At 36.8% G+C, this 13,784-nt stretch overlaps 1 protein-coding gene across 1 annotated transcript; it reads left to right on the forward strand.

Moving 5' to 3' along the window:
- Positions 1–1,231: 1,231 nt before the first annotated feature.
- Positions 1,232–13,461, forward strand: LOC111777126 (uncharacterized). The gene is made up of 12 exons (XM_087118594.1): positions 1,232–1,493; positions 3,694–3,804; positions 6,493–6,579; positions 8,969–9,022; positions 9,167–9,312; positions 9,433–9,583; positions 9,668–9,805; positions 9,916–9,987; positions 10,075–10,148; positions 10,257–10,398; positions 11,743–11,821; positions 13,000–13,461. The coding sequence occupies exons 1-12, from the start codon at positions 1,335–1,337 to the stop codon at positions 13,095–13,097; spliced, it is 1,311 nt and encodes a 436-aa protein (XP_086974720.1). The 5' UTR covers positions 1,232–1,334; the 3' UTR covers positions 13,098–13,461.
- The last annotated feature ends 323 nt before the right edge of the window (positions 13,462–13,784 follow it).

The raw sequence follows: 13,784 nt of genomic DNA on the forward strand, positions 1-13,784 counted from the left end.
AAATATCAAAGGTACACACCCTTACTAACATTGCATAATGGGGAAGTATCCCGATGCACAAGACATACATACATGCATGATTCACAACATAACATTTATATCATTTCCTTTCTCCTTTCCTCCGTAACGTATTTCATATATGCATCATGTACACATGATAAATATCACGTAATCCATCACATAACTTTACATGTAAGACATAACCTTTCATACATGACATTTCAATTCATTCGTAATAGTGTAATGGATATAACACGCATTCTTGATATACATCATATGACAATACAAAGAACACATAAGCATCACATAATCTAAGTATTACACATTTAATATGGTACATGCAGAAGCCACATGACATGTATCATCATACATCAATGAATTAGTTAACTCTAATAGCAATATCACGTACTTCGTTGGTCTTCGCCAAAGTTACTAATTACTTGTTAGCTGCTTCTAAACTATGCTTCCAACATTCAATTTTCACCTATATCAATTCACATGACATATACGAGACATCTAATATTTTAGCTTAACCAAATATGACGATTATTTCTAACATAAGTCCTAAAACTAACTAAACTTAGGTAAATATGAGTCATACTAACCTCAAATGTCTTAATAAAAAATGGCTTCAAGAGGGTTGGAGACCTAAGAAATGATACATTATTTGTATACCGAGCCGCCTAAGCCGAGAAGTCGAGCCGCCAAGTCGAGTCAGAGTAAGCCACAAAATTGAGTTGACGGAGACGTGAGCCAAGATGATTGAGCTATCACACACGCCAAAGCCAAGTCACAGTTAGAAAGATCACGTGTGCAGCCGAAGAAGGCGCGGGTCATCACGAGTACACAGGTTGTTTGGTTAGGCTGGACCAAGTGGACTCAGACTGCTTAGTTGGGCTGGGCTGTAAAGAACTCGGGTCATGAAGGTTGGGTAAAAATTTACCAACAACACAAATCAATCTATAATCATTAAAAAAATAAAATATTCATTAATAAACGAAAATTATTACATAGATTAATGTTGTCTTAGAACTAAAGACAACTAAATATCAGACAGTAATTATAAATATTTGACGGACTCTATTAAAACTAAAATTATAATTATTTCAAGGATGCCACGTAGGAAAAAAAATCCTAAAAAATATTATGAATATAATAAAATTAAAAAAATAAAAGAAAAAACTATTCGTTGAAAACGAAAAGAAAGCTTATATAAGTCGAAGATTTACTTTTAGAAGGGAATTTTGTGTAGAGAGTCCGAATCGCTATTTGTTCATACACCTGCCATTGCGGTGTTCATCAAAATCTCGAACAAGGAAGTAAGGAGAGGAAGCATGATGATGAGCCTGACGGTGGATGAATCCCGGACTCTCTACTCTTTGCTAGCAGGAGGAGATCACCGCTCATTTCTGGATATCATCTCCGATTTTAACTCCAAGATCCCTCGCACTCGTCACTTTGTTGCTTGTTATTCTCTCGTTATTCTGTTGGAGGTAATTCAATTTCTCTTCCCGTCAACTTTCTTTCTTTCTCTTAATTTCACTCTTGTATGATTTGTGCTGATTTATTTCTTTACGACCGGCTTTAGGGTTGTACTTCATTTGCAAATCTCGTAATTCAATCTTCTCGTAATTCAACCTGTAACTACATGCTTCCGTGGCACCGTGCTCGAATACACGCTAGGGATGTATAACCTGAATCGATGTGATTGTGACCGCATAAACTGTGTTGCAATTGTAATATGCACTTTTTTTTTTTTTTTTTTTCGTTGGGTCTATTTTGAGGCCACAGGAACTGTGTCGAAATAATTTTCCAATCTCCATCCGGTAAATTATAACAATTTCTTCAGTATTCAACCTCGGTCCATCTCTTTTATTCGAGTCATCTTGACAACGTCGGTTATTGTTTTGCACTAATGCAATTGTATAAAAGAAAATAGAACTTTTACAGCGTAGCAGAAGATTTTGTTCACTGAGTTTCATACAAGCGAGAGGTATCTTAAATCATCAATAGTTTTCACGCTGTGTAGGAATTTTTCTCATCTACTTATTTTGTCATTTTAGTTTAGTCTTAGATATTTTGGGTTTTCTTGGAAGTGGGGTTTTCGCTTATGCATGGTTTTAGTTTGCAGTTCTTTTTTAGACATAGATTGCTATGTTTGGTAGTAACCTTTTGTTTTCTTTGTAGTTTTATCATTATTATGGAGCCTTTCTTTTTCACTTGAAAGAGGAATGCTAGGATTTGTGTTCTTTTGTTTTTGTGCACATTGTTGTTCTTTATGTTAGTGTGAGCTGGTGAGACAATTAGAACACGAACTTCATCTCCCTGTGGATTTTGGACCGTTAGACCAAGTTACTTCATCTCCTTGTTCAGAATTCCTGTTGGGGTTAGTAAGAAAATTGAGAGCATGATGAGAGACTTCGCTTGGGAATAGACGGGTGAGATGGGGGTTGAAGGTAGTTTGTGAAGCCCTTATAAAAGCCTCTGGAAAGCTATCTCTTATGGGTTCCGTTCCCTCTATTTCTCAATTTCTCACTTATTCTGTTGGGAAAAGTTCATAGTTTATTCTTGGGAGGATTGATGGATGGGGAGGAGTCTCTTTATACCCTGGTTCCATAGTTGTACCGCCTCTCGAATAAGAGGTTATATTTGGTAGCCTCTATGTTACCTTCTCAAATCCTTCCTCCTCCATCTCCTTGGGTTTCCGAAGACCTTTGACGAATAGTGAGGTAGCGGACATGGCGCTTCTTTCCCTTTTTCAAGCTAAATTCACGTTCTTGGGAAAAGGGATGTTAGGTTTTGGGCCCCAGACCCTTTAGGGGCTTCTCTTGTCATTGCTTGTTTCATCTTCTATCTTCTTCTTTCCCCCCTACCGTTGATCCTTTTTTGCCTCTCTTTGAAAGGTTAAAATTCTAAAGAAGGTCAAGTTTTTTGTATTACAAATTTTACATGACAAAGTCAACACCATGAATCGTGTTCAAAGACACGCTTCCCTAGTGTTGTTCCCGTATTGGTGCATTCTCTATAGGTGGTATGAGGAGCATTTTGATAATATCTTGTGAGGGCTGTAAGTTTGCTCACTTTCTTTGGAGTTGTTGGTTGAGATTGTTTGGGGTTTGTCGGAGGTAGCATAGAGGTGACAGAAATCAGATGGAGGAGGAGGTGCTCTTGAACACTCCATTGAAGGAGAAGAGGTACAGTTTTGTGGCAGGACAACTTTTTTGGTATTTTGTGGTGCATTTGGAGCGAGAGGAATAATATAATTTTTAGAGAGATTCAGCGATGGAATGAGGATGTTTGGGGGTTGGCTAGATTTAATGCTTCCTTACGGGTGCCAGTTACTAAACTTCTTTTTCAATTATGAGCTTAATCTTGTTCTTCTAGATTGGAGTCCGTTTTAGTAGCTTGTGTCGAACTCTTCCCTTTTTGTCGGGCTTGGTTTTTTTGTATGCCCTTGTACATTCTTTCATTCATCTTAATGAAAGTGTGATTCTTACCAAAACAAAAAGAACAATTAGGATATAGTCTTGATTCCCGCTATAGAAACATGTTTGCATAGTGATGCTTGAATTCTTGCATCTTTGGTGTGTTTATTTCCATTTGTTTTTCTTATATTTTGCATGAAGTCATTAAATGTTGAAGGCTTGACTGCTTTCTCTTTATGGATTATTGGTTAATGGGTCTAAAATGCAGCGGAAGAAGTTGCTACATGCCACACACCGTTTGGTGGGATTTTCCATTCTTCACCAGACATATTCCTCGCAGAAATCATCTTCCAATCCGTTTATATCTTTTATTGTGAATGTAAGTATGCTTCCTTATGACTCGTCACAGCATGTTATTTTTGAGTTCCTTCTCTCTATACCTTTTGACTGAAAAAACTTAATGTCATTCAGTTTCAAATTGGTGTTTAACAATTTAATTCTTGTTAACTGTCAACAGCTTGACACCATTGTATATGTATGCTATTTTACACCTTGGGTAGGAAAACCTAAACAATTTAACATAGTTGTAAACTATGGACAAACTTACCTCTGAATTGGAACCCCTTTTGTAGATTTATAGTACTTATTAACCTTTTGAAACCCCTTTTGAATTGTTGCTTTCTTTTTTGTATTGACCTCATCAATTATTCTAAATAAAACTTAGTTTCTTTATTTTTAAAGAACCAGTTTCTTTTCATAGATTTCTATTTTGTGCTATGCACTTAAGCCATCAAGGACTAGTCCTTATTTTAGTGCAGCGTGGCTCGTGCTTTAAGGGAAAGACCGTGGATGAGGGTACTCCTTTTTCATTGGCCTCCATTGAGTAGGCCCTTGGTATTGAGTGCGACACTGGTTGCTTTCTACTATTTCGTATCTCAATGATTGTTCTGTTAGAAAGTAAGAACTACTCTTCTTTGTATCTCAGTGAGAAAGTTCTGACATATTGACGGCTGTGCAGGAGACATTTGAATTTTGCTGGTAAATCTTTGGGGGAGGATTGTTTGGGTGGAGTGAAGTAAGGGGATGTGTGGATGTGACTCGAATAGTTGTATTAGAAAAATTGTCAAAGGAAACATAAGGGGACGACTATGGATGAATATAGTAAAAAACATAGGTTGCCTCGTTAATTTCACTAAGCTTACAGTTAGAAACGACCAACAAGTCTTTTTTTTTTTTGGGGGAAGATGCGTGTGGATCGTGTTCCTCTACCTTGTTCCTTGATATTTACACCATAACTACAAAGAAAGAAGCAACCGTCGTTCTTTCTGGATTGTTGGGCGAAAAACTTGGGACATGGGGGTTAGAAGAAATTTGTTTGACTGAGAGATGGATAATTGGGCTACCCGCATTGGAAAATTGGATGAGGTACAACTACAAGTGGGAGAGGATCATCTTAAATGGATGCTGGAAGCTTACGGGTCCTTTATCTCCAAGCTAGCCTAGAGAAGAACCCTAGAAGAGTGGCTAGTTTTCATTGGGTGAAGAAAATCTAGAAACCATAAGTCCCCCAAAAGGGTGAAAATACTTTTGTGGTCCCTAACGTACATAAGTCTTTAACATTGCACATAGGAATGAAGATTTCAAAGTTGGATTTTCTCTCCTTTGACAATACAACCTTTGCAGAAAAGGGGTGGAATGTTTAGACCACCTATTCCTTCGTTCACTACCATTTCACCTTTAAGGAATGGATCTCTACTTTCAAAGAGCTTTGCCTCTTGTTTTGTTTACCAAATAGAGTGTAAATTTGGCTGATAGAAGCTTTGATGGGTGTGAGCTTTAAGGGTAAGGCTAAGACCCTTTGGGCATATATTGTGGGAGCCATCCTGGTTAATTTGGATGGAGAGGTCCTTACAAATTGGAGAGTCTTTTTCTGATAGTTTCCTGTTGAGAGGGGTTTCCTTTTACCCTCTCTGCCCTTAGGCTGGCCTCATTGTGTTTTTTTATCATTTTATAGGATGGAGTTTCATATAAAAAAAGAAGGGGATGTGGTGTTGCTGGGTACAGTGGAATGGTGAGGGATGCTTAGCAAGTGTGTTCATCTTTCAACATAGTGTGGCTGATCTTTTGGGGACAGTGCCTTCAGAGGCTCTAGTGTGGCAGGGGTGTGGTTTTAGGCTATGTAGGTGGTTTGTTTCCCTAAAATGTAGAATGTTGTTTTTCTTGATAAGGTGGGTAGAGACAATCAATTTGCCTCCACATTTGCGCGTTTCTTGATCAGGTGGGTAGAGACAAGAGTGGTTAACTGATAATTTATTTCTAGTGAAGCCAGTGGGTCAATTTTAGCATAGCCTAATGCAGCAGCCGCTTCACCGGTATCTTCTCCCTTAATTCCAGCAAAATTCTCTTTTCTTGTTGCAGCGTGTGGTCTTCAGATGCCAGTCAATTCCTACTCGATTTTTGGAAGTCACAGTTTAATTGTGTTTCCTGCGTTTACTTTGTTTGGTCAGAATTGGTAGCAATCTCATGGAATTTTTGTGGCTGTTTTTTTCGTTTGTATGTGGGGTATTGCCTTTTGGTTCTTTGATCTGCTCTGTGGTTTTCAAAAGGGGGTGTTACCCAGCCCATGTCTGATTATCATTCTTCTCATGATGCCAGTTTTAGAGTTTTATGGTCTACTGCAGTTAACGATCTCTTATTAGCTTTTTGGTTAGATGTTTTGCTACATTGGCTTGTTCGTTTTGGCATGACTTGTCTCATGGCTTCTTTATGATGCTCTCTTTCCAAGCTTTTGTTGGTCTTTTAGATTCAGATTTTCGTCTTATTTGGCTTGAGCTCACTTTCAGTTGTAATCATTTCTCATATCTTTCTTATTGTTATTTTCATCTTTTTTTCTTTTGAAATTTTGTATGTTTGAGAGCTTGTCTCTTTCCACTTTATCAATATCAATGAAAAGTTTAATTTCCTTTCCAAAAAAAAAAAAAAGAAAAGATTTTTCTCTTATCCTTTGCCTTCTGAGTAAGGTTAATTTTAGTAATTGTGAATTTTCCTGCTGTGCATTGGGTGTCAGGCTGCTTCAGATGAGGAAGCTGAAAAATATGAGAGGGCATTTGTTTTCCAGCTTTTAGCGACAGACAGCTCCAGTGGTGGCAAAGAGGTTCAACTTTTTATTTGAGTACATTGGTTTTAGTTGAATATTTAGCATATTCTTTATTGTTTAAAAGAATTTCCTTATGCCTTCTGGTTTGGAAGAAGATGTGATATTTTGGAAATCATAGGAAATGTGTTATTATGAGTAATCATCTGGATTAGAAATAGTAGAAGTTATTGGCAACATCATATTTTTTTCTATGCATTAGAGTTTTGTTTATTACTGGGAGCTGATTTCCCCAACCTTCGCATGAGGATTCGGAACTTAGTCGCTTTTCAGTTTGTTCTATCCCTAGATTTGGGGTTGAAATTTGGCTTTAGTTTTAGAGTTCTCATTGCTCATTAGGCCTTTTTCCTTCATCTTTGTGAGTTCACATGGTTTTTTCCCCCCAAGGATAGAGGATAAGTGTCCTTTTTTTATTTTAAATAAAAAGTTAAATATAAGTTTGTTGTAGATACTTTTTTTTAATTTTTTTATTTTTTATATAACAGTTTCGTTGAAAATTGCTTAATGGATACAAACTCCAAAGGAGTGAGAAAGGAAAAGTAAAGGAATACAAAGAAACTGCAACCCATAACGTATGATAAAACTTAAAAACCTCACAAAGAACTAATACATCAAATTGAATCAAGAGAGTTAATATCGAACTGCCTATAGAAGTTGGAATAGACTTCTGAAAACCCAATCAAGTACTGGCGAAGAATCTCCATCTTCCTTTTAACGATCTTTATTTAACAAAGAAGTTTCTCCTTCCAATCTAACTTCTCGTGGAGGTTAGCTATCCAAGCCGATATATTAGCACTAGATACCAGATTTGACTCCATAAGAAATGTTGAAAATAATTCTCAAAGAGAGACTTAGAAGAAAAAATTCCTCAATTGTGAGGGACATTGAAAAATATGAAAACATATGGGACTAAAATTGAACTGTTTAAACTGTGGGGCTAAGTTGAAAAAAATAACCAAACATTGGGACTAAAGTTTATATTTTGCTTAATTTTGTCATCAAATTATTTGTACAAACTCTTCCAAGAATGGCTTAAGATTTTTTGTATCATGATGCCTTCTAATTGATTTTGGGATTCTCTGTCAGTGAACAATATCTGCAAAAAAATAATTTTTTTTTTTATTTCATTATTTTCTTTATGCACAAAATGATTTGTTTTCTTGCAAGGAATAAAAGGTACCACCTACCATATCAATCTACAACAACAAAAGTGGAATCGTTCTGTAATTTGTGTTTGAGGCCCTGCCAAGGCAAAGGTGTCGAGAGTCTAATGTGTGAATCAAACCATTCCAATTCTAATTCATTTAAAATACCCTTTTTGCCGACTACAACTCAACGGGAAAAGTGCTTAAAACTGAAAAATACTAAAAGTAGTCTAGCTAACCCCTAATTTCAATTCCAAGATTAACAAGATCTTGAAAGATTACAAAAGAATCTTGAAAGATCACTTAGAATTACAAAAATACTTGCAGAAAATCTGGAAGATCCCAAAGATCTTTACATCAATTCCACCTGTCATAGAAAAGAAGTCGACCATGAGTTCAAGCAGTCAGGGGCATGGTAGTTAAAAAATATTGGCCATGTAAAAGTAAGGTGGATGTCATTGTTGGTGGAAGTGCTACATGAATAAGCAGTAGAACCAATCCATTGAAATTTGCAAATAGGACCATTCTTTTTGGGAGTGAGCTTGTTATGATGACCAGTAGGCAGTCAAAACTTCTTCAAATGGACCATGGCCAAATTTCCTAATGTATGTCTGCTGCCCGCTTATGAACAATGTTTGATCTTTCATGTTAGTCACGAGCATCCTTGGACAACTTGACGATTTTCTTAGCCACCTCTTCTGCTGCACCACTAAAATCCACATGAGAAGGAATATCAGTAACAAGATCAACAGGGAGAAGTGGAAGTTGTAGTATAGATAATCTCAAATGATGACCTCCCAGTGGATCAATGCTTGGTTGTGATCTTGTGGATTGTTCTGCTTTCAATGCCCATGTGCCAAGATCTATCTTTCTTAGGAGTTGGAAGGGCTGGGACAGCACAACAACTCAAGCGTGGTTGTATGTGTCCCTTTTCAGTGAGAGTTTGTACTTCTTGTATTACCTTGGACTCATTAGGATTGTGGTACATTTGATGCTGAATAGTTCTTAATGGGGTAGACCATTTGGTTCAGCTTGTAAATGCTCGAGTTCTTCCAAAAATATGCTGATGCTGCTGTCTAGTGGGATTGAATTCTCTGTTTTTTCCTCTGATTTGATAGCCATAGCTCATGTTTCTTTTGATTCTGACACTGAAAAATGTTTTCCCTTGATAGGCATAATTTTTCTATTTAAACTTAGTTGGATAAATCCCTATATTAATCATGATGACGATGTCTGTCTTGCAGTTCCTGAAACAGTCTGCTTCTGATTACATTAAAGGTTTCGACCCTTCATTGCATGTAAGACATGGAAACCAACATGAACACAATTTCCCTTTTAATTTGTCTATAGGAAAACCCACAAGAGTTCTGCCCATAAGTTCAATTGTGGGGAGAATCAAATTTGTAATATCTATTTGAGGCCAAAGGGTTTTTGTTTTTCAGGCTTTCCCTCAGCTAGAGCAACTGCAGCAACAGTTTTGTGATAAAGCTCAAGGTCAATCGTTTGATTACTTTTTGAAAGATTGTTCTGTGAGAAATGTGGTTCCAGACCCTGATGTCCCACTGGGTTGTGATGCAAACTCGGCAGAGTATGAGTTTTCCTCTCCTCCCTTGTTTGACTTCTGGCATCTTATTTATGTGTTTAAAACCTAACCTCTTCACTACCTTTTATTTTCATTTATTTATTTATATGATGTTGGGAATCTTAGGTTTGACCTGTTACCTGGAGTGGTTCCTAAATTGGGATCTGGAGATAGAGATGAGACATTGCTGGGGTTATTGTCCAATTTGTCACTTAAAGGATCAAGTCCCGAGTGGATTAGGCCTCTTCCACCAAGGCTTCCGATACAGAATGGAGAGGTGAGATGCATTTTAACTCTCTTTTTGAGCTAATATATGTCTTTAGAGCACACCTGATTTGTGCTTGGCAAAGTCCCTTTGCAGTTAGTGTGGTTGAACCTAGACGATCGTCATGAACTTTTATGGGACCATGGAATGTGTGTTGACACTAGTAGAGGCGCAGCTGTGAGGGACTTAATTGCAAAAGCTCTGAAAGGGCCTCTTATACCTTCTCAACAAGAGGTTCAAGTCCTTCTGCAGTTACTTTGTTAACTATCATATGAACTTTTTTCCTTGCATAATAAATTCCAAGGGATGAAATGACTCAACGTTTGTTCTTTGATTGAAACCAGCAAGTGGTGGTGGAGTTGGCAAACGACCCAAAGCTTGTATATCATTGTGGACTGACACCCCGAAAGCTTCCTGTATGTGTTTGGATGACCTTGTAGTTGATTTCATTAGAAAAGATGTTTTCCTGCCTCATCTTTTTAATTTTTTTTTCATATCGTTAGGAATTGGTGGAAAACAATCCTCTTATTGCAGTTGAAGTTCTAAAGAAATTGATTAATTCCCCTGAAATTGCAGAGTATGGATTTGAATCCATGTGTTGATTTGTTTTTTGGTTATGACCTGAGATACTTACTTTCTGGACTTCTATTTCCCCTGTATTCATCATCACAACTTTTTATGGCAGGTACTTTACTGTGCTTGTTAATATGGACATGAGTTTACACTCTATGGAAGTTGTCAACAGGCTAACGACAGCTGTTGAACTTCCCTCTGAGTTCATACACATGTACATCACTAATTGTATATCATCGTGTGAGGGCATTAAAGTATGTACTTTTACTACACTTTTGAGTTTTCAACATTTGAGGCTTTAAGTTTTTATCTTGCAAGTGTTGGCCCTTGAAGACATGTATACTTTTATGAACTCAAATCTCTTATTTGAATTATTATTTCTTATGTTTTTGGAGGTGAAAGCCGATAAGGATCTTAACAGTTCAAGGGACTATCCTCGTCCCTTGAACCTTTGCTTTGTTGGTTGCCTCTTGGGAAGAATTATGCTTGCGGATAGCCTCTTGTGTCTTTGGATCAAATTAATATGTTCTTTATCAGAGCAAATTCGATGACCTAAATCATTTATTGTAGTTGTGTCCTTTTATCATCATGAGTGTTGGAGTAGCCTTTGGTAGGGGTTCAATTTAGCCAATGTGTCAAGTGTATATGAGGTGCTGGAGTAGGTTTTTTGTTTTTTATGACCCCTTCTTAGGGGAGTGTTGCTGATCTTTGGCAGGCTGGTTTCTTTACTATTTTATGGTTTATTTCGCTGGAAAAGAAAAGGAAGTTGTATTTAAGGAGAGATCATCGAAGGATATGTTGAATTTAGTGCATTTTAATGCTTCCCTATGGCTCTTGATTCAAATTCATTTTCTAAATTTTCTGTTTTTTTTTGGGTACCAAAACTGGTTTTTTTTTTTTTTTTTTTTTTTTTTTTCAAATTATCTTTTTATAATAATATATATATATATTTTTTGTAAATGGCGAGTGATGTTCTTCCCTCCACTTTGTTGGACTCTTTTTTTTCTGTGGGGTGGGGGATCCTCTTTCTACTTGGTCCTTTAACTTAATAAAACGTTGGTTGCTCATAGAAAAATATGTATAGGGGGGCTAGTGCAAGCCAGGAGCTATCACCATAATACTTTCCAGTTGATGTTAATAAAAAAGCAAAACAAACAGAAGTGCTTAGAGACAGAACACCAGCAGAATTTCTGGAGTTTTGAATTCCTCAAACGCTCTACTGTGGCTGAAATGTTTCCTATTCATTCCCTTCCATATTTTTGCATGTGCACTGTACCTTGGATCGACCTGAAGAATATCATATTGGGGAAACTGTTGAGGGGACCCTATTATTGTATATAAGACTCCACTATGGGTGACAAGAGCAAGAGTTTAATTATTGTCATTATTATTATTATTTTCCTTTTTTTTTTTTTTATGTTTTCTTAAGTTTTTTTGTTGTTATGTAAGGGCATCTTTGTGGTTTTGGTTCTCAAACATCTTTTATATTTAACTGAGGGATGAGGAATTTTCGACTGCAATATGCTAGTTTTGGTTTACGAATTTTAGTTTAAACATCTTTAAGATACTAAACTTTTTTATTTCTTATTTTTCCACAGGATAAGTACATGCAGAACAGATTAGTTCGGCTTGTATGTGTTTTTCTACAGAGTTTAATTCGAAATAACATCATCAATGGTAAGTTCCGAGGAACTTAAGTCATTATATGCATTCTTCACTTCTAAGAATGTAGTTCATCCTATTCTATAGTAGTTGGTTTGTGATTACCTCTACAGCCTTAGTTTCCTTTGACATCTTTACGTCTATCTATGTATCTAATTAGAGATACAAACACTGGAATGTGATTGGAAAAGTCTAGAATTATGAAATAATAAGTATAATCTCCTGTGTGATGTGAGAATCGTAATGGATATGTGCCGCATGCTGGATCATATAGGTATTTTGATGTTTGCTACCTGTATCAAAATACAAATTGTCAGGCTAGTTCAGTTAACTAGTATTGTAGTCATGTTTTTCAATTGCTTGTCTAAATTGTGTTCAGACAACATGTGCTGCTTTACCTAAAACGGGTTAGAGTAGGGTTCGGAAGAGTGCAACGAGGTTGATTAAGTCGGTGGTCTTGGGTTTGAACCCAAATCCACGTTGTCCCTATGTAACCAATATCTTGGAGTTGTTAATACAACCCCGTAGGTTACAACAGTGTCTCAACCTCATGAGTTATTAATAACAGCTGCTTGCCGTAGACCACTGTTGACCACCATAAATGCGCTTTCATTAATCCTTTAGACATTTTTCTTTGTTAAAGAGGTGTCCGAGAGGATGTAAGCGAGAAAATCCTTCACGTCGAATGCTAGAACTATAGACCAGCCAGAGCAGTTTAAAATCTTCCTCAGAAAAAACCAAGCAAATGGGTAGTGAAGTTAAATGTGTCTCTGGGCATTTCAGCTGGGGGGATAGCCACGTAAGGCATACATTTGTGTAGAATATGTTCGGTCGATAGCAATAGCGTTGTGAGGGATTTCCCAGAGGAAGAATTTAGTGGTATTTGGATAACAGTCCTTCCATATAACATCTGCATAAGCTGTCAATAAGAGTGGATCTCTTTGGATAGCTTGGCTCAAAGCTCTTATTATATTCAAGCAGAGAGTAGGCTTTTTCAGTGTGCAAAAACGTGCAGTTTTTTGAATGACCTGTTAAGATTGTTATAATTTAGTTCTTGCCTTCCATTTCTTTTCATTTTAATGTCAATTCTACTTACCTTGGAATGTAAGACAAATTCGTATCAGCTTGTTAATCGTTTGATAAGCACCTCGATTTTTGTATTAGTTTAACCTCGATTTGGTTTTGGTTGGCAGTGAAAGATCTTTTCATCGAAGTTCAAGCTTTCTGCATCGAATTCTCTCGGATCAGAGAAGCGGCGGCGTTATTCAGGCTTCTTAAATCTTTGGAATGAGTGAGAGTAAACCAAAGGCATCCTTTTGTAAATAGCAATTGTTAGCCATTTTATTCTCAAAAGTCTTAGGCCCCTCTCTTCCCTTGTCTGTCTGTCTGTCTGTGGCTGTCTTATGGTTTAGCAGATGTTTGACTAAATATGTATTAGCCTTTTTTTACCAATTGTATTTTGTTATGGATTTTTTGTATGTTGCTTTTGCTGGCTATTGATTTGGAAACCCCTCAGAATGGTGGCTTCAGGTTTTTTGGCCTATGCCTTTCTCCAACTCATTGCTGCCTTTTGTCGCCAAAAGATTAGGGATCCAAATAGTTCTGTTGTATTTTTTTACGCAAGTAATGTCTCAATTAAGTGCCCATTTCTTTTAGTGTGATGCCTCCAAAATGATCCTTCCAACAATTTTCTGATACCAATTATAAGTATAATGAACTCATGTTTTGAACTGAAAAATATTATCGTCGCTCAGACTAATAGATTTTTGAGTGGAATAGGGGTGTATGATTTTTGAGTGGAATAGGGGTGTATATTGAAAATGTTCGATCATTAGAGATTACACACAATGTGGTTCATGACCTTATAAACCATGTGAGATCTAGAACATTTATTGGCTAAATAAATGTTTGAACTTGTGGGCATGTTGGTTACTGATTGCTGAACTCAATTGCAAGGGCTCATTACAAGTCAGATCTA

The sequence above is a fragment of the Cucurbita pepo genome, chromosome 16 (genome assembly GCF_057944985.1).
Source record: "Cucurbita pepo subsp. pepo isolate OVF chromosome 16, ASM5794498v1, whole genome shotgun sequence".
NCBI classification, from domain to species: Eukaryota; Viridiplantae; Streptophyta; class Magnoliopsida; order Cucurbitales; family Cucurbitaceae; genus Cucurbita; species Cucurbita pepo.

Excerpts from the sequence above, each read along its gene's own strand:
- LOC111777126 (XM_087118594.1), top strand. The coding sequence starts at position 1,335 with ATGATGATGAGCCTGACGGTGGATGAATCCCGGACTCTCTACTCTTTG. Across the intron at positions 9,023-9,166 it reads GTTTCGACCCTTCATTGCAT|GCTTTCCCTCAGCTAGAGCA; the intron begins GTAAGACATGGA and ends TTTGTTTTTCAG. Across the intron at positions 10,149-10,256 it reads AATTCCCCTGAAATTGCAGA|GTACTTTACTGTGCTTGTTA; the intron begins GTATGGATTTGA and ends TTTTTATGGCAG.